At 41.5% G+C, this 20035-nt stretch overlaps 2 protein-coding genes across 4 annotated transcripts in view; both read left to right on the top strand.

Moving 5' to 3' along the window:
• Chd8 (chromodomain helicase DNA binding protein 8) overlaps positions 1–8979 on the top strand; it is a 69319-nt gene extending 60340 nt beyond the window's left edge. For all 3 annotated transcript variants that reach the window (XM_055621634.1, XM_055621635.1, XM_055621633.1), the window contains exons 31-38: positions 385–593; positions 684–1400; positions 1608–1759; positions 2031–2333; positions 4185–4298; positions 4497–4676; positions 5073–5189; positions 7980–8979. In XM_055621634.1, coding sequence (XP_055477609.1) covers positions 385–593; positions 684–1400; positions 1608–1759; positions 2031–2333; positions 4185–4298; positions 4497–4676; positions 5073–5189; positions 7980–8543 — 2356 coding nt within the window. In that variant the 3' untranslated portion in view covers positions 8544–8979. The remainder of the gene's footprint in view (positions 1–384; positions 594–683; positions 1401–1607; positions 1760–2030; positions 2334–4184; positions 4299–4496; positions 4677–5072; positions 5190–7979) is intronic.
• A 739-nt stretch (positions 8980–9718) lies between these two features.
• Positions 9719–20035, top strand: part of Supt16h (SPT16 homolog, facilitates chromatin remodeling subunit) — a 39008-nt gene continuing 28691 nt past the window's right edge. The window contains exon 1 of the mRNA XM_055621667.1: positions 9719–10025. Within this exon, the coding sequence (XP_055477642.1) occupies positions 9960–10025 (66 nt within the window). The 5' untranslated portion in view covers positions 9719–9959. The remainder of the gene's footprint in view (positions 10026–20035) is intronic.

Genomic DNA, 20035 nt, shown 5'->3' with positions numbered 1-20035 from the left:
TAATGGATGGTTGTAAGCCATCATGTAACTACTGAGAACCAAACCCAGATCCTCTACAAAAGCTACAAGTACTCTTAACCATTAAGCCATCTCTCCAGCCCTTTCTTACTCTTTTTTTTTAATGAAGCGAAGATGGAATTCATTATGAAAAGGATTTAGTATAGATGTAAACACAGTGTCTGGTTGTGAAGGTGGATAGAGACATGATAGTGAAAAACAGCTGTATAATCCTATCAGTGGCCTGCACTTCATAAGAGCATTGCCTAATGTGCTCAGGGTATGTTTGCCTGCATCATTTTCCCTTTTACTTGGTAATTCAAGTGTTCCAAATGCTCCTACAAAATAACCAGTTTTCCTGTGTTCTGATCACTCTTCCTGTCATAGATGGACAAGGCGTGAGCAAACAGATTTCTATCGGGTAGTGTCTACCTTTGGTGTAGAGTACGACCCTGACAGTATGCAGTTTCACTGGGATCGTTTCCGCACTTTTGCTCGCCTGGACAAAAAAACAGATGAAAGCCTTACCAAGTACTTCCATGGCTTTGTGGCCATGTGTCGACAAGTGTGCCGCCTTCCCCCAGCTGCTGGCGATGGTGAGATTGCTGAGTCTAGAGTAAATGGGGCTGTGTTGTTAGCAGATCAACCTGTGGTTAATTTCTTTTTTTTACTTGTGTCTCTTGTAGAACCCCCAGACCCTAATCTATTCATTGAGCCCATCACTGAAGAGAGAGCCTCACGGACTCTCTACCGTATTGAGTTGCTTCGGCGCTTACGGGAACAAGTTCTATGCCACCCGCTTTTAGAAGATCGGTTGGCTTTGTGTCAGCCTCCAGGTCTTGAATTACCCAAATGGTGGGAACCTGTCCGTCATGATGGGGAGCTTCTACGAGGGGCAGCCCGCCATGGGGTGAGCCAAACAGACTGCAACATCATGCAGGACCCAGACTTCTCTTTTCTGGCTGCTCGCATGAATTATATGCAGAACCACCAGGCAGGAGCATCTGCTGCATCCCTGTCACGATGTTCCACTCCACTGCTGCACCAGCAGTGTACCTCACGTACTGCCTCACCATCACCCCTGCGCCCAGATGCTCCTGTTGAAAAGTCACCTGAGGAGACTGCTGTCCAGGTCCCCAATCTGGAGAGTCTGACTTTAAAGCTAGAGAATGAGGTGGTGGCTAGGAGCCGACTCACCCCCCAAGACTATGAAATGCGTGTAGCCTCTTCAGATACAGCCCCCTTGCCCCGGAGTGTTCCACCAGTCAAACTGGAGGAGGAGGATGATTCAGACTCTGAGCTGGACTTGAGCAAGTTGTCACCATCATCCTCTTCTTCTTCATCCTCATCCAGCTCCAGCTCCAGCACTGACGAAAGTGAGGACGAGAAGGAAGAGAAGTTAAGTGAGTGCATGTAACAGGGTGTGGGCCTTTCTCCGTTCCTTTGCTGCTCCTTCCCTTCTTTTTTAAATGCATCCTCTTGAGAGAGTTGAATTTTTATTTGATAAGTTGTCAGGGTATGCTGTTATTCGCTGGGCCTACTCCACATAATAGCATTCCAATTTAACATTATTCTATCATCTTTTCTCACACATGCTGTATGATCTCTAGCTGCTGACCGAACCCGCCCAAAGCTCTATGATGAAGAGAGCCTTCTGTCCCTCACTATGTCCCAAGATGGATTTCCCAATGAAGATGGAGAACAAATGACCCCTGAGCTGCTGCTCCTGCAGGAAAGACAAAGAGCCTCTGAATGGCCCAAGGTACCACTCTCAAATCTACGTATATGGAGTCCAGAAACAGATGCAGTACTATCTAAAGGGAATGGGTGATGGTGTTGATTCTTCTGTTTCTCCTTTGTTCAGCTGTAATTATGTTTTTAAAAAACTCTGTAGTTTATTTATGGATGTGATAGTATTAATTACCTCCTTTCTCTCTTTTCATTGTATCTGGCATAGTAATAATAGCATAGTTATGTAGCTGGTTATTGCATAGTGTTCAGACTCTCCTGATGTTGTATTTTATGCCCTTCAGGATCGCGTTCTGATAAACCGCATTGACCTCGTCTGCCAGGCTGTACTCTCAGGGAAATGGCCTTCTAACCGTCGGAGCCAGGAAATGACAACAGGAGGAATTTTGGGGCCAGGCAACCATTTATTAGACAGTCCCTCTTTGACCCCAGGAGAATATGGAGACTCTCCCGTCCCCACACCACGAAGTAGCAGTGCAGCTTCCATGGTAGAGGAAGAACCATCTGCCGTCACTACAGCAGCAGCCCAGTTTACCAAGCTTCGCCGAGGCATGGATGAGAAGGAGTTTACAGTTCAGATCAAAGATGTAAGCTCAGCACTTAGGAGGTGGGACTTGTTAACCAGCTTCGTTAATGGGAAACTAGCACTTGGAAAGCAGAAGCAGGTGGATCAGTGTGAATCAAGGCTAGCCTGGGCTACTTAATGAGTACCATCCTACATAGTAAGACTGTCTCCAAGGGGGCCTTTAATCCCAGTACTCTGGGAGGCAGAGGCAGCGGATGTCTCATGGGTTCAAAGCCAGCCCGTTCTACAGAGTGAGTTCTGGGACAGCCAGGGCTACACAGAGAAACTCTCTGTTTCAAAACAAAACGAACAATCAAAAAGGCACTAAACACATTTTGTTATCTAACTTTGAAAATCAGTGTACACAACAATCCATTTAGGAAAAATCTTTGGAGTAAAGAAAGGATGAACCTTCTAAAAAATGAAATTAATAGCCTATAATTAATAACCTATAAATTAATGATCTATAATTTATAGGTTATTTGGTAGGGGGTAACTAAACACAAAGTTTTTGGAAGGCTAAATTCAAGATTTGAGCTTGATGATTTAAAAGTGAAAACAGATTTGAAAATGCTGTTCGAATGACACCTGAGTATTTTGAGACATTAAAACAAACAAAATTCCTACTAGAATTCTTTTTATATGGATGTTTTTAATCTTCCTGTTTACCTATTCTTCTGAACCTTATTCAAAAAACTAAAAGTGTATTAAATTTGTATGTAGTAAGAACAGTAGGATTTTCTCATAATGACTTGTCATCCTGATGCTAGACAATAGTTTCATCAGAATTTTAAAGCTACATTAGCTGTTGTGATTAGCTCTTCCACTGGGGGTGCAGCCCAGTCCCTACTGACAGATCAACAATACAAGGAGTTGAGCCAGACTGTAAGAGCCACAAGAACCTTTCTCTGAGATTGAGACTGAGGAATGTTAGAAGCTACACCTTCCTCAGGGAGGGGGTACACACCTTTAATCTCAGCACTTAGGAGGCAGAGGCAAGATCTCTGTGAATTCAAGACCACGCTGGTCCACAGAGGGGAGCTCCAGGACTATATATTCGTCAGTTCTCAAACTGTGGATTGTGACATGTTTGTAGGTCAATGGCCCTTTTACAAGGGTTGCCTAAGACCGCTGGAAACCAGATAATTAGATTACAGTTCATAACAATAGCAAAATTACAGTTAAGAAGTAGCAACAAAAATACAGTATATTTTTTGGGGGGTCACCATAGTATGAGGAACTGTATTAAAGGGTTGCAGCAGTAGGAAGGCTGAGAGGCACTGATATAGAGAGACCTTGTGTCAGAAAAAAAGAGAGAGGGAGGAAGGGAGGAAAGAAAGAAAAAAAAAAAACAAAGAGAATCTATACCATAAAATCTTACCAACATGAGCCAAACAAGGGCAGCAGCAAATAGATATGCTAACATGGAATAAGGAAGGCTCACAAGGCCTCAATCCTAGACAAAAGAACTGCAGACAATTAAAGATTGCTGAGAATGGGAGAAATTTTAGTCCTGAAAAACATACAAACAAATATATGCATGTAAAACAACAATTAATGAAAAACGAGGCCTTGAATTTGAAAGAGAATAAGGAAAAGTATATAGGAGAGTTTGGAAGGGGGAAATGATGTTAACATAATCTCAAAAATGAAAATAATTGTATAAAAGACTAAAAACAAAAACATCCTACCTATATGGGGGCTATTAGTTGAAGACATGAAATCTTTCTAAGGAAAAGGTTTCATTGTAATTTAATTTCTGTGCTTTGGTCAAACCGCCTACCATCTTATCATTGAGCTAGAGGATAACCATTAGCCAGAGTGCTCTCCTCATTATAAGAATGTTTCATATGATGGGTGCTTGTCTTCATAGGAAGAAGGATTGAAGTTAACATTCCAGAAGCACAGATTGATGGCAAATGGTGTAATGGGAGATGGGCATCCACTGTTCCATAAGAAGAAAGGGAACAGAAAAAAGCTAGTAGAGGTAAGTGGCAGGGAACTGCTTACTTGTGATTAAATTACCTTGTGACTAAATAAGGTCTTTGTATCATCAGTAAGTGAAGCCAGTCGGGATTGAGGCACCAAAAGATAGTTTCCTCATAACTACCATTGGCCCTGCTTCCCTTCCTTCCCCACTCCAAAGAAATGTACATGCTCATGGGGGTGGATTCTGGGTTTGCAGCTGGAGGTGGAGTGCATGGAAGAGCCTAATCACCTTGATCTGGACCTGGAGACCCGGATCCCTGTCATCAATAAGGTGGATGGTACTTTGCTGGTGGGTGAGGAGGCCCCTCGCCGGGCGGAGCTGGAGATGTGGTTACAGGGTCATCCAGAGTTTGCTGTTGATCCCCGATTTCTAGCGGTGAGTGGCAGTTCCATCCGGCCAGATTTAAAGTCTCTTGGTATTTAAAGATGTATGAGATCAGAAAAGCATGCCATATTTTATACCGCTGTTTCTACATCTGCAAAATAAGAATGGCAACACCAAGTCTTATTTTCTAGAAATATAAATATTCTGAGATTCAAAACACTAAATATCCAGGCACTTCTCAAACTAAGCGGTTAGAAAATACTAAATACTATTGTCAGACTATACCTCACCCAGTTTTGGGGAATAGAACCCTTGAATAGCAGTTTTCTACTCTTGACTAATGTTGATTTATAGAAGACAGGTTTATTGTCATATAGAAGGCAGTAGTACCTTTTAACCCAGAGAATTTCATTTCGGTAGGGTAACCAATTTTTTTTTCTATTGCAGTATATGGAGGAACGTAGAAAACAGAAGTGGCAGAGATGTAAAAAAAATAATAAGGCAGGATTGAACTGTTTGGGAATGGAACCAGTACAGACAGCCAACTCTAGAAATGGGAAAAAGGTGAGACTGTAGCACTTTATCATGCTGTCTGCCATATTCTAAGAGATTCCATGGTGATTGGCCCTTTTACCCTTTCCTCTCTGTATGTTTTATGTAAAATTACCTTCAGTTCACCAGAATACTGTTATTGATATATTCAGCTGTAGTACTTTTTTGCATTAGAAAGGCACATCAGGGTTTATCCTTGTCTTCTACCATAACTAAAGAACTTTTTGCAAGTCCTTTACCTCTTGAAAAGTTGGGTGTTTTAAGCCTAGAGTAGTGGTGCACACCTTTAATCACAGCACCTACGGGGCAGAAGCAGGCACATCTCTGAGTTCCAGACCATTCAGAGCCGCAGAGTGAAGCCCTGTCTAAAGAAAAGTGGATGTTTTGTAGTCAATACTAAAGATTAAACCTTAAGCTTACTAGAAAAAATACTTTATCACTAAGTTACACCATCAGGTAAATAATCTTAAAAGTTTTATAATTCCATATATTATAGGAGTAATTGGTAATCGTGGATGCTACTTAAAAAAATAGCCGTGGAGTTTCTTAACATACAGGAGATTGAGAATTAATGATATGTCAGTAATAGAAAAAGCACAGGAAATCACATTTTACTTTTGCTTATTTAATTTTTATCTTAAGTGTATGAGTGTTTGTCTTCGTGTTTATCTGTGCACCATGTGCATGCTTGTGCCCTGAAAGTCAGAAGAGAGTGTCAGAAGAGAGTCTCTCGAACTGGAGCAGACAGTTGTAAGCTGCTATGTGGATGCTGAGAACCCAGCCTGTGTCCTCTGGAAGAGCAGCCAGTGTTCTTAACCACTAAACCATCTTTCCAGTCCCCAAAACATATTTTTTTCCAAGTTAATCCGGTTTTAGTCAACTAGACTATTTTATACCAAGCTTATGTACCATTTGGAAGATTGAGCGTGTATCATTTCTTTTTTCTGCCAAAATATTACTCTGGAAATTCCTCTTTATCATGCTTACCTTATTCTTTATAGTTTGTATGTCTGAATGCATGTGTATAGCATATAGTGTATATACACTATACATGGTATGTATCATTTATAGTAGTATGTCATATTGACACTTTGGGCTGATGGTAAAAATGCTTGCTGATAAGCTAAGCTTGACAACCTGTTCTGTCCTCAGAGCACAGATAACAATGGCAGGAGAGAACCAACTCCAAAGTTATCTGTCCTCTGACTTCCATGTATATGTTATGTCCATATACATCATAAATATATATACATTATTAGTATTTATTATCATATTTATTATCATAAATATATACATTATTAGTTCAAATTTATATTTTTCTAATTTCTTTTTTATGTTCATTGATGTTTTACCTGCATGTATGTCTATGTGAGGGTGTCAGAAGCTCTGGAACTGGAGTTACAGATGATTGTGAGCAGTAACCATCTTTCCAGTCCACATCTCACCCTACCAGCTCCCCTCCCCCCCCCTTTGTTTTTTAAGAAATAAATCTTACTACATTGTCCAGGCTAGGTCCAGACTCGTAGGCTATAGTGATCCTCCTCCCCTTGTCTCCTCAATTGCTGGGACTGTGGACATAGGCCTCCTTGCCAGATACAGTTCTTTCGCTCTTGGAGTAAAATTGGCAATGATTCTGGTGCTACATTATTTCTAAGGCCTGCAGTCGTCTAGGCATTATTGCAACTATATTTTGAAAGTCTATGCCATAAGTGTTGAATATTTACTTTTCCAGGTCAAAAAGTATGTTCCATGTCAGGTGTTAGGTTTCCATTTTTAAGTTTTGGAATATCCAAAGATATAGGTACCAATTGTGTTTAGTTCATCCCATATGATGCTTGGACCAATAGCAAAGTAAAGGTACTAAGGTATTAGGTTCCAGCCTTACTGAATGCAATAACTATCTGGGGGAAATGTTTAAAATTCAGCAAATATATACAATTTATTTTGTTGTAGAGGTTTATTTGTGTGTGCTTTCTTGTCTTTCCTTTTGTTTGTTTTTGAGACAGAGTCTCACTCAATAGGCAAAGCTGGCTTAGAAATAACTATATTGGCCAGGCCATGGTGTCACATACCTTTAATTCCAGCACCTAGGAGGCAGAGACAGGTAGATCTCTGTGAGTTTGAGGCCAGCATGTTTTACAAGGCTACACAAAGAAACCCAGTCTCAAAAAAACGAACGAACGAACGAGAGAAAGAAAACCATATTCCAAGCTATCCTTGAACTCTTGGCAGTTATCCTGCCTTGCCCTCCAAAGAACTGAGGCATGAGCCACCACACCCAGAAAATAATAAGTTTTTAATCAATGTGGAAATGTTTATTAAATTTGATAAGTTGCTCATAATCTTCTTGGATATCTTAAACTGACCCTGCTTCTATGTCATAATCATAGAGGATAACTGTAAATGTCTATGTAGTCTCTGCACTTCATGTAAGATCATATCAACAAACTGCTGTCAGTGTACACTCAAGTACATTTTTATTTGCATGTACTGATTGATTCACTGTCTAACCCCTTGCTAACAAAGGGGAAAGACATTTGTAAAATGGTTGGCTGCTCAAAAGTATGATGTCATGTAAAATGGAGGAAAAATCTTCCAGGTTAACATGGCTATCAATATCAAATTATTGATTTCAGCCTCAACCTCAGAGTGCTTCAGCCAGTTAAGTACAGCATTTCCTTCCCCCATTAAGCCAGTCAAGCCAAGCCTGACTATTGAGCAAGCATTTCTAAGCTAGGACACTTGCGGTTTCTGGGTCAAGCCTCCATCTTTTTATTGTCTTCTTTTGTTCCTACCTCACAGGGTCACTATGCTGAAACTGCATTCAACCGGGTTTTACCAGGACCTATTGCACCAGAGAACAGCAAGAAACGCGTCCGTAGGACAAGACCAGACCTCTCTAAGATGATGGCCCTGATGCAGGGTGGAAGCACTGGGTCCCTGTCTCTGCATAACACCTTCCAACACAGCAGTAGTAACCTACAGTCTGTGTCGTCTCTGGGTCACAGCAGTGCCACTTCTGCATCTCTGCCTTTTATGCCGTTTGTGATGGGTGGTGCAGCAGCACCCCCTCATGTAGACTCCAGCACCATGCTTCATCATCACCACCACCATCCCCACCCCCACCATCATCACCATCACCATCCAGGCTTGAGAACCACTGGCTACCCTTCTTCACCAGCTACTACCACCTCTGGTACTGCCTTGCGGTTACCAACACTGCAACATGAGGACGATGATGAAGAGGAGGATGAAGATGATGATGATTTATCTCAGGGCTATGATAGCTCAGAAAGGGACTTCTCACTCATCGATGATCCTATGATGCCAGCCAACTCAGACTCCAGTGATGATGCTGATGACTGAAGCCCCAGTATAGACCCCATTGTTGGGTGGCTGCTGGAATCTCTTACTCTGGCCCTTGGACGTTGGAAATGTGGGAGGGGCAGGGAACAATATGGGGAAACCCAAGACTTCAGGAGGTGAAAAGGAAAAGAAAAAAGAAAAAAAAAAACAAAAAACTTGTACATGATTGCTCCCGATTCTGAGAGGATTGGGTGGGCAGGGGAACTCCTAAAAAAATAATAAATGACCACTTCCTCGTTTCTGGGGAAGCAAAGGAGCCTAGAGCAGCTGGTGTGCTCACCCCTCCCCAGACACCTCCATTAACCACAGACTATGTAGCGCTGGCCCTAGCCTCTGGCAGAGCCTGTTCCTGGCCAAACTGTGGAATACAGCTGGAGGGTCAGGAACTGTTACCTTCCTTCCCCTTGGCATTAATAAATTTAAGTTAATCCTTTTCCATTCTTCCCATGTTCTGTTTGCTCTAACACAATATAAGCACTAATTCTAGGCATGCTGGGTAATTTAAACATCACTTTCCTACAGTTCAATACTGTTACCACGAATTAGGAAAGTCATTTGTACTCCTGTAAACATATATAGAATCGTGAATTGTCCCGTTTGCTTAAGCTAGGAAAATGATCCAAGGTAAAGAGATAAAATATTTTTAGTGGAACTCAACATTCTTAAATGAGGGACTTAAAGAACCACATACATATATTTTCTCAATTAACTGAGATAACTATCCTTGGGAAAAGCCAGAGAAAAGTGTTGTTTTTTTTATGCAATACAGCAAAGGCGTGGGCTGGCCGAAAGGATACCTTCATAACTTGGGTCTAGGTCTGGCAAAAACTACAGAGTTAGCAGCCCCTCGAGCCATTTGTTTCCTTCCATCCTACCAGCTCAGCTCTTAAAGGAAACCTGAACATTTATCTTTCTAGTCTGGCCATCCACAGAGCCTTATTCGCGAAGGTGGGCTTGGTTCCGCTGGGTTGCAGTGTTTTAGTTTTGCATTCAACAGCCCTGCCCCAGGGCCGGGGACTCAAGCTTCCTTTGCGCCTGGTTGCACGCTGGTCCCGCTCTTTCTGCTCTCCTCCCACCTCCGCCCGCCGCCCGGAGCGCCCAGAGCTCGGAAAGTGGGCAGGTCACGTGACGGTAGCCCCTGGCGGCGGAGAGAGATTCCAAACCCGGCGAACCGTTCTGTTGACTATTTCACTTTTGCGTCCCTCTCTGTTGCTCTTCTACCCTACCGAGCGAGTTCTGCTTTTTTGTTGTTGTTGTTTAAGTCTTCGACGTTTTAGGGACCCGGAAGCGGAAGAGGACAGCGTGCGGTCGGTACTTCCGGGTCACAGAGAGTGCGGGATTCCGGGCCGAGCGCGGGTCGCGGAGCTGGGACCTCGCGTGATTCTCGGAGCCCGACGGGAAGCGGCGTCCGGGGCTATGGCTGTGACTCTGGACAAAGACGCGTACTACCGGCGAGTTAAGAGACTGTACAGTAACTGGCGGGTAAGGAGGCCGGCGCCCCCGGGAGCCCCACATCCCATAATAGCCTGCTTCCCGGCGCCCTTTTCCCTCGGCCAGGAATCTCGGGCTCCGCCGCGCTGCCGCCTGCCCCGGCAGCGTCCCGCCCGGCGCGCCTGCGGGCTCTGCACGCGCCCGGCCCGCCCCGCAGCCACACCGGCCCGCCCAGGTCCCGCCACAATTACCATTGCGGGAAGGAGGGGCGCGGAAGACGTGCCCGGAGCTCTTGGCGCTCTCCACTTGCGGGCCTCCGCTGGAGTTGAGAAATGGTGCTCCCGCGCTCCGCCGCTCCACGTTAGGCCCTGCGTGGGTAATAGACCCAGCTCCGAAAAACTGCGGGCTCTCGTAATAAGAATAAAACTGATAGGACGCCTCAAACCTGCTTTCCCATGTCGGCAGCGTACCTGGGCACGTGTTGAGGAAAGGGCTGTGCAAGTTCCAGGGCTTCTTCAAAGATGGGGCAGGTTTCCTGTTTTATAATCGCTCATAATTAAAAACTTGTGCAGTTTTTTTTTTTGTTTGTTTTTTGGTTGTTTTTTTTTTTTGCTAGTAACTTGTTAACAAATGTTTGCTTGATTGCATACTATGTTGCTGTCTGAACAGTCTAGCATAAGTCTGGGCTCTGAACCTTGTGAGTGGGAGTAAATATAACCGGTAAAAAGGAACCCGAAAATGCCCTGATAAAATATCAACTCCGGTTTCAGTTTTGTGAACTGTCTTACTGATAGATCCTTTGCAGTCTGAGCTCGTGCCTATAATCCCATGAATTTCGAAATAAGGCAGGAAAATAGCTAGTTTCGGGCCTGTACTTCATAGTTAGACTATTATCAGTCAACTCGTGGCTAAGTAAATAAAATTGACCCTCTACTGAAAGTTGGTTGTTTACCTGCCTCTCATATGAAAAATGCCTGTGTCTTTTAAGCAAGGTGCACTACCTACTGAAAATAAAAAGATTCTCTGGCACATTTTACTAAAAGCCATACTAGATAAGTGCTGAACATTATTTTTTTTTTATTGGCTAATGTTTTTAGATGACTTTATGGTCTCTATCGCAAAATAATTTGATTCAAAATAAATTTCTGGTACTAAGGATTGGTCCTGCCACCTCGTGGTTTATTAAGCAAGTGTCATTCAGCTATAAAGAAAATCTAGAAAATATTTTCTAATGGTCATTGCATCGTGATATGGTATGCTGATAATCAGAAACCCTCTGTTTCCACCATCAACCCTGAAATAATACACTTTTTTAAAGGTTTTGTTGTGTTTTGGGGTTTTTTTGGGTTTTGTTTTTTTAATACTTACGGTTGTTTTGCCTTCGTGTATGTTTGTGCACCCCTTGTATATATTGCCTGCAAAGGCCAGAAGAGGGCGTTGGATACCCTGAAACTGAAGTTACAGAAAGTTATTAGCTGCCATGTGGGTCCGTGTGAACTCTGGTCCTCTGCAAGAGCAGCCTGTGATCTTAATCACTGAGCATCTCTCCAGCCCCTGAGCAAAGTATACTCTTGGTGTTTTCTCTAGTCCCAGAGTTCATCAAGTTATTTCATTTTAAGGCTGTTACAGATAGCATATTTCTTAATTATAATTTTCATAACTTATATCCTAAGTCAAGCACAGCATTGCACACTTTTGAGTAGATATGCCTCACACATTAAGCCTTCGTCTGAGTGTCATTGTTTGGTATTGGTATCTCTGGGCTTTGTTGAAGAAGCCCTCACACCTCGAGCATGGTACATAAGTCTTTCAGTGGTGAGTTATTTGTGTAAGATTTATGCAAATGATGTGCACTAAGTCAATCAGAATATCTCCTACAGGGTCAGTGGTGTGTGTATGTGGTTATTGTCTAGAGAATAATGGTTTAAAATGAGATGTTCAGAATAGATGTGCTCCCCCCTCCCCCCCTCAAATGTTTTCAATCCAAAGTGAGTAGAATCTGCATATTAACTCATGGATATAGAAGGCTGATTCGAGTGTCATTTTGGAGATGAGAAAATAGGCTCAACCAGAGATGAGGGGTGTATATATAGTTCAATGGAGGAAAATACTTGCCTAATGTGTGAGGTTCTAGGTAAGTACCACAAAGCTTAAGAAAGAGAGAGAAAGAGAAAAATCAAGCAGGAGACCATAGTGCCTCTAAACCTTACTATTTTATCACCTTTCTTTTTTTAAAGTGTGTGGGTATGAGTACCATTCCTCACATGTAGAGGTCAGAGGACAACTTTGTAGAATCATTTCTCTTTAAATGTGGATACCTTTATTTGAGTTCTGGGTGTTGAGCACAGTTTGCCAGGCTTGCATAGCAAGAACCTTCATCTACTGAGCCATCTCATCATAATTCCTTTTTTTTTTTTTGGAAGGTAGAATGGGAATACTTTAATACTTTTTTAGGTTTGGTTTTTTTTTTTTTTTTTTTATGTTTCCAACCTTTTTTGTTTAATTTTTTTTATTAATCACACTTTATTTACTTTGTATCCCCCCTGTAGTTCCCTCCCTCCTCCCCTCCTAATCCCTCCCTTTCTCCTCCTTCTCATTTTTCATAATTCTTAAGACATTTGATTCTAGTCCAGTCCTACCTTATGGGGGGGGGGGGGAGACTGATTCAAGACTGTGTGTGTGTGTGTGTGTGTGTGTGTGTGTGTGTGTGTGTGTGTGTAGCCTTAGCTGTCCTGTTGGTAGGCCAGGTTGGCCTTGAACTCACAGATCCGCCTGCCTCTGCCTCCCTGAGTGCTGGGATTACAGGTGTGCACGGTGCCGGCTTCAGTCCTACCTTTCTTATTTTCAACATTCAAACTGCTAAAAAGTAAAAGAGGTTTTTAGTACCTATCTTGTTTCTGTTATAGGAAATCCTAGGCGGTGGTGATAGATCATGAAAGTGGGTTTTGGTTCATCCTGCTGCTTTTCTCTTATGGGGTAACTGTTCAGAGATTTCCAGCCTATTCATTGTTATGATTGCTTTTAACCACTAAATTGATTTAAACTTATGCTTATCGAGGGATTGAACAAAAATCCTAAATTTCTGACTGTTTTGAGGCATAGGGGCCACTGTGTTCAGGCATCTCTACTAATGATTAGGGAATTGTCTTAGAACAGACCTTGACTAACCTTATGCTTTTTGTCTTGAAGAATTACATGAACTGCCAAAATTGCACCTGTTTACAAAAGAAATACTGATCCAGTGCATTTGTTCATTTAGTTATTTGCCAGCTGTCATGCTTGAGGTAATGGGAAGCTGTGGCCCCAAAAAGAAAGTGCATTGCAGTGAGAATTTGCAGTATCAGTTCTTTTGTGTTGCTTTCTGGCTTTTGCTGAGATTTTTATTATAGCTGTTTCTTTTTTCTGAATTCTCTCTTAAGGGTAAGCAGTTATTCTCATAGTTCCAGAAGTTTTTTTGAAATGTAGAAAGTTCCTGTATTACTTTTAGCAAACAGCAAGTTACTTTGATTTATCTCCATTTTTCTCTTTGTTTTCTGTTAGGGTCTCTGGCCTTAAATTTCCAGAGGTCCACCTGCCTCCCCAGCCCAGAGCACTGTGATTAAAGCACTACTTCTGGTACCGACAGGTTTCTTATCAGTCTCTTTTTCTAAAATTCTCAATTTCAGTTTTATTTATTTACTGTTTTAAGCCATGCCTCCTTTTCATATTGATTCCTCAGCCAAGTTGCTCTTTGAGCCTCTTGAATTATAGGATGTTTTTATGCCTGATTGCCTCTATCTTTTAACTCCAATTTTTGTTTTTATTTTTGTGTATGAGTGTTTTGCATGCATGTATGTCTGTTCATGTGCCCACTGAATGCATGCAGTGCTGTACCCATGGTGGCCAAAAAGAGGCATCAGATGCTCTAGAACTGGAGTTTCAGACTGCTGTGAGCTACCGTGTGGGTACTAGGAACCAAACCTGTATCCTCTGCAAGAGCAACAAGCACTTTTTGGGGAATTGGGCCAGTTAAAGGCTCATGATTTTATTGTCTTCATAACAGTCAGCTTAGAACTGGGTCACATAGTCTTTTTCTAGTCCCCTCCCAGGTCAGAATGCTTGCATCTCTTACTGGCCAGCCTCCCCTTAGGTCTGCACTTGGGCTCAGCACATTCAGTTCTCAGCACAATCTTCTTTGTAGTTTTAGCCTTTTTTAGTGGAAAATAGACTTAGTCTGCTCACCATAGCCACTCTGCTTCCATCATAATACCATGTTCCCTGGGCAGGCAGAGAATCTTTGCCCTTCTTTTGCTGTGTCACTTTGTGGGGCCAGTGCTTGCTACATTTCTTGGAGAAAGTCTGGCAAGTTTTAGGAACAGTTTACCATGCCTTCATGAGCAGTATTAGCACAGAAAGTGCAACAACCACTAAGCTGTCCTCCAGCCACATGACTCTGGTTCGTGTTTTTGTTTTGAGAACATTTTATCCAAAAGTTTTTAAAAGCAGAGTAGGTAGGATATAAATTTCTTAAGACCTTTCATATATTAAATATTATTTTATATGATGTAATTATATGATTTACATGAGATTTATATTATTCTACCACTCTAAAAAAAAATCTGATATGACTTTTTAAGGAAAAGCTCATTTGGGGACTCATGTTTCCCAGGGTTCTGGTCCATTGTCACGTAGCCACTTTTGGCATCACAACAAGTGAATGTGTGCCAGAGCCAGAACACATGACCAAAGAGGCATCTTATCTCATGGCACCCAGAAAATGAAGAAAGAAGTAGGGATCAAATCTACAGTATCCCCTTGAAGGGCACCCTTTATCTAGCTTGCTTCCACTAGACCTACCTTCCAAAGTGTCAGGGAAGGGAGATCAAGCCTTTGGCATGGGGATTTTTAAGGAACATTCGATTTGTAGTATTTATTTATCCTTGTTTTGAGTTATTTTTAAAAGATTTTATTTCTATTTTATGTGTAAATGTGAGTTTCTGCATATATTTTGTATACTGCTTATGCAGAGGTCAGAAGTGAAGGTAAGATTTTCTGAAATGGAGGGACAGATGATCGTGAGCCATCAGATTGCTACTGGGAATTGGGCTGCATTCCCTGGAAGAGCAGCCATTGCTCCTATTTGCTAAGCCATCTCTTCAACCCACTTTGGGTTAATTAAAGAATTGAGTGGTCCAATAAAATGGCTCAGTGGATAAGAGCATTCCTGAATAAGGCTGACAACCTGAATTCAATCCCCAGATCTTTTACCATAGAAGAAGAGAATAAACTCTGAAAAGTTGTCCTCTGGTCTCCACGCATGTACCCCCTATGCACAGTATAATTATTGGACCAGTAAGACAGCTCAGTGAGGCACTCCTGTGCAGGAGTGGCTATACCAGAACTTAGTCCCCAGAAGCCACACGAAGGTAGAGGAGAAGCAACTCCACAGATTGTTTTCTGACCACTTCGCATGTGCACCATGGCATACATATGCATACAATAAAATTCAGAAATGAAAATCTTCAGTAAAGACCTTGCCCTGGGGTGCTGCTGTGGCTTATTCCAGGCCAGCCTGGGTTGGTAATACTTTGGTATTATGCTAAGGATTAGCTGGTTTTCCCCCAATCTCTGCTGAGAACCCCACAGCTATTCAGGGCCTGAAGAAAATAATCCAAAGTGCTTAAGTTGTTAGCTTCAAAAAATTCAATTGTTGAGGAAACTATGCAGAATATTTTGATGGCCACGGAAGTGTGGGTATGGTTTTATATTGGAGAGATCATTGGGAAGCATGACATTGTTGGTAATAATGTTTGAAGTCCAAATTTTAACATCTGATAATATTTGATGTATTGTTTGTATATTCTTAGACTGTGCTATCCGGGGTGGGGGGGATTGATAGATAAAATTCCTAGGTTGAACAAGGCATGGTGACATACACCTTTGATCCCAGCACTAGAAGAGGCAAATGCAGGCAGATCTCTGTGAGTTCCGGGGCTGCATAGTGATCTTATCTTTAATATATGTACTTTTTCTTTTTTTTAATTTTCTGCTCAGAATTTTGAAGGTACCATTTTATCAGGCTTTCAGTATTATTTTTGAAAAGTATGGTATTCTGTTTCTAAACTTTAAAACTCTCTCTTCTTGTTTGAACTTTCATAATAGTATGTGTCGAACAGGTCCCCTTTTCCTCTGCATTGATGTGTAGACCCTTTGCATATCAAATCCACACCCTGTGATCCTGAAACTTGAGTTTCATTTGCAGTTACTACTTTATTGCCTCACATCCCTGTCTAGTAATTTTATATATTTATGTTAAAACTGCTATTTTATCTTTTTAAATTTGTTTTTATTTTATGTGTATTGATATTTTCCCTGTGTGTATGTCTGTGAGGTTGTCAGATCCTGGAGTTAGAGTTGTTAGCTGCCATGTGTGTGCTGGGAATTGAATCTAGGTCTTCTGAAAAGCAACCAGTGCTCTTTCCCAATGAACTATCACCCTAGCCCGGTATTTTATCTTTTCATTTTACTTTTTATTTGTCTTCTATTTCATCTTTCATTGAGTTGCTTTCTCCTTGTGTTGTTTCTTTCTAGCAGCTCTTGTCCTTATTCATACCTCCTGTGTTCACTACAGACTACTGTGCTCATAACAGTTGTCAGTGCTGGACACAGAGGATAGTGCAGCTGAAGGTCCTGTTACTCAGTGACATTGTAGCTTTTGTTGTGCTGTAGCACAGTGCTTACATAACTTTACATGTTTGTGGTAATAATAAAAATATGTTTTATATAAAATAACAAAAATAAATATCCAGATGATGGTGGAACACACATTTAATCCCAGAGCTCAGGATCAGAGGCAGGTGGATCTCTGTGAGTTTGAGGCCTGCCTGGTCTACAGAGTGAGTTCCAGGACAGCCAGGGATACACAAAGTTCCATCTCAAAAAAACTAAATAAATAAATCCATATGTGCTGCTGGTTCTGCAGTTTTGTTTAGTAAAAGATACTGTTTGTATATTTGTTGTACTATGGTTTTTAGCATTGTTTTGGTGGCCTTGTTTTTGGTTTTGTTTTGTTTTTAATACAGGGACTCCTGGGAACTCAACAGCCGTCCTCCTGCCTCCATATCCCAGAGTGCTAGAGTTAAATGCGAATGAGCTACCCCACCCAACTTTTGTACTTATTTTTAAATGTTGCCTAGAAAGATGGCTCAACATTGGCTGTTCTTTCATAGGACCCAGTTTGGATTCCTGACATCCACATGACTACTCTCAGTGAACTGAGTCAAGTTCCAAGGGATCCAATGCCCTCTTCTGTCCTTCATGGATACCAGGCACAAGCATTGTGCACAGATATAGAAACAAGCAAAATACCCAACATTTAAAAAATAAAATAAAACCTCCCTGTAGCCAAGCATGATAGCCCACACCTGTGATTCCAGGCCATATTTGTGTAGGTGTTTTGCATACATATTTGTCTGTGTGCCATGTGTATGCCTAGTGCCTGAAGAGATCAGAAAAGAACATTGGCTCCCCCAGAACTGGCATTACGGACAGTTGTGAGTTGTGGATGCTGAGAACTGAACCTTGTCCTCACAAAAAGCAACCACTGCTCTTAACTGAAGTATCTCTCCAGCACCAGCACACTTAGTTAGAGCAACTGTGTTCAGTATTTGACTTGTACATAACCCTCACTTTGGGAAAATATACCATGATGTTTGTACAACAATAACATCAACTAGTGCTCATTTTTTATCACTTGTTTCTCTTTCAGAAGCTTTTACTGACAGATTTTCAGCTCTCTGTCTTGTTTGCTTCCTGTAGGCATGTTTGACATCTCTCAAGTTTTAGAGAAATCAAATGAAAGCCAAGCATGTTTGTGCATACCTGTAATCCAGCACTTGGGAAGCTGAGGGTGGGGTGGGGGGTTATGAGCCACATGGGCTACATAGTGACACCTTGTTTCAAAGTAAAAAAAAAAAAAAAAAAAAAAGCCTTAGAGTCTGTTCTCCACATTAAAAAAATAAGGCATTAAGCCTGACAGTGGTGGTGGACACCCTTAATCCCAGCACTCAGGAGGCAGAGGCAGGTGGATCTGTTTGAGTTCCAGGACAGCCAAGGCTACAGCAAGAAACCCTGTCTTCGGCATATCGGTAGGGGCCTTTAAGGGACTGAAAGTTGCATGAGGGGACCTCTCATCTGGAAAGGTTAAATGGGTTAGGATTATTCCATAGGATCCACCAAATGTCAGTGTTTAAGAGTTTTGGTTTTTTCTGGATTCCATAAGAATGTTCAAAGTTGAGTATTTCTTACCTTGGCTTCTCGTATAACTTGTTAACAAGTATTGTCTAGAATTATGCAGAATTTTCAAAATTATATCAGAATTTTCCTAGTAATTTAGAATATTTCTTCTATACAGTCTATTATCTGAGTTGAGCATTTCCAAGCACATTTAAAGCTTCAACAGGTGGTTTCTAAAAAAAAAAAATTAAATTATTTTTGCAAAATGATTAGATCAGGGCTTCTGAGAATCAGAGATGTATCTGACTCTACAGCCCTGCTCTTACTATAGACCCCATTTCTCTCTGTCTCCTGGGACTCTGAGACCTCTTAGCATCTCTTCCCAGTAAGTGTGCTTGTCAGTCAGTTAGTACTGCTTGCTTAGTCATTTACTGCTGTTATTCTGGGAAAACTAGTAAACACTTTACATTAGTTTTAAGTAATACTGTGTATCAGCAAAAAAGTATTTCACTTGTCAAAAATAAAAGTAATGTAAGTGCCAACAAATTGTAGCAAGTGTTAGGGACCAGATCAAGCATATGCTTTTCTTATGTGACCAAAATTAAAAGAAAAATGGGAATCTGGGCATAGTGGCACACACCTTTAATCCCAGTACTGGAGAGGCAGGCAGATCTCTGAGCTTGAGGCCAGCCTGGTCTACAGAGTCCAGGACATTCCAGGCTGCATAGAGAAAACAAACAAAAAGTTCCTCAATCATTCCATAAAACATTATAAAGACCTAATATTAATATACACTAATATTTTTTGGTGTTTCATTCTTTTTTTTTTTTTTGGTTTGGGGGTGTTTGTTTGTTTCAAAACAGGGTTTCTTTGTGTAGCCATGGCTGTTCTAGAACTCTCTGTAGACCATGCTGGCTTCAAACTCACAGCAATCCATCTGCCTCTGGCTTCTAAGTGCTGGGATTAAAGATTTTTCACCACCCAGCATAATGGCTGATCTTGATATAACATTAGCATTCTGATTTGCACTGAGTTTTAGTTAAGGTCAATTTCAGAGCCGGGCAATGGTGGCACACTACTAAAAGCACATTAAATCTTGTAATTATCAGGATAACACTTCAGAAGATAAGGACTGAAGAGTGCAGAAAACTTAGGTCACAATTAAGTGGGGTTATGGTTTAAAACCCAAAAGTGGTCTGGTCTTAGGAGTGTTTCCCCAGTACACATACTGTTGAGAAATACAGAATACAGAACACACACCAACAACTTAATACCCTTACTTAGAATTGCTGAAAGAAATTACTCAGGATGCTGAGGTAGAGGCTCATGAGATTAAAAGGCCAGTCTTAGCTACATAGTGAAACCTTGTCTCTAAAGGAAATAAGTCACTAATATTAATATCCAATCTGCTAAGGCTTGTTAGATACTCTTAAGTCTTCTGGCTAAAAACCAGAAACTCCTGTAAAGCTTTCTAAAGACTTTGTCTTCCTTACCTCTACTAAGAACTATGGTTTGTTAACAAGAAGAAAATGGTAGCTGAATAATAATGCCTGACATTCTGTTATTCTTGTCTCTGCAAAAGTCTTAAGAGTGTGTGTGTTACACACATGTGTGAGGCCAGAGGCTACTCTTGTATGTGATTCCTCGGGTGTTGTCTACTTTGGTTTTTGAGACAGGCTTTCTCGTCTACCCTGGAACATATTAGACCAGGTCCAAGGAATCCACCTAGCTTTTGATGTAGGTCCTGGGATTCAAACATGGGCCCTCATGCTTGTGTAGCAAGGATTTTACTAAGCTATCTCTCCCCATTTATATCTTAAACTTAGTGTGTGTGGCTTTATTAGATT

Source organism: Psammomys obesus, unplaced genomic scaffold (genome assembly GCF_907164565.1).
Source record: "Psammomys obesus unplaced genomic scaffold, mPsaObe1.curated_primary_1811, whole genome shotgun sequence".
Taxonomy (NCBI): Eukaryota; Metazoa; Chordata; class Mammalia; order Rodentia; family Muridae; genus Psammomys; species Psammomys obesus.
The sequence above is the reverse complement of the archived record's forward strand: the minus strand, read 5'-3'. Positions and strand labels throughout refer to the sequence as shown.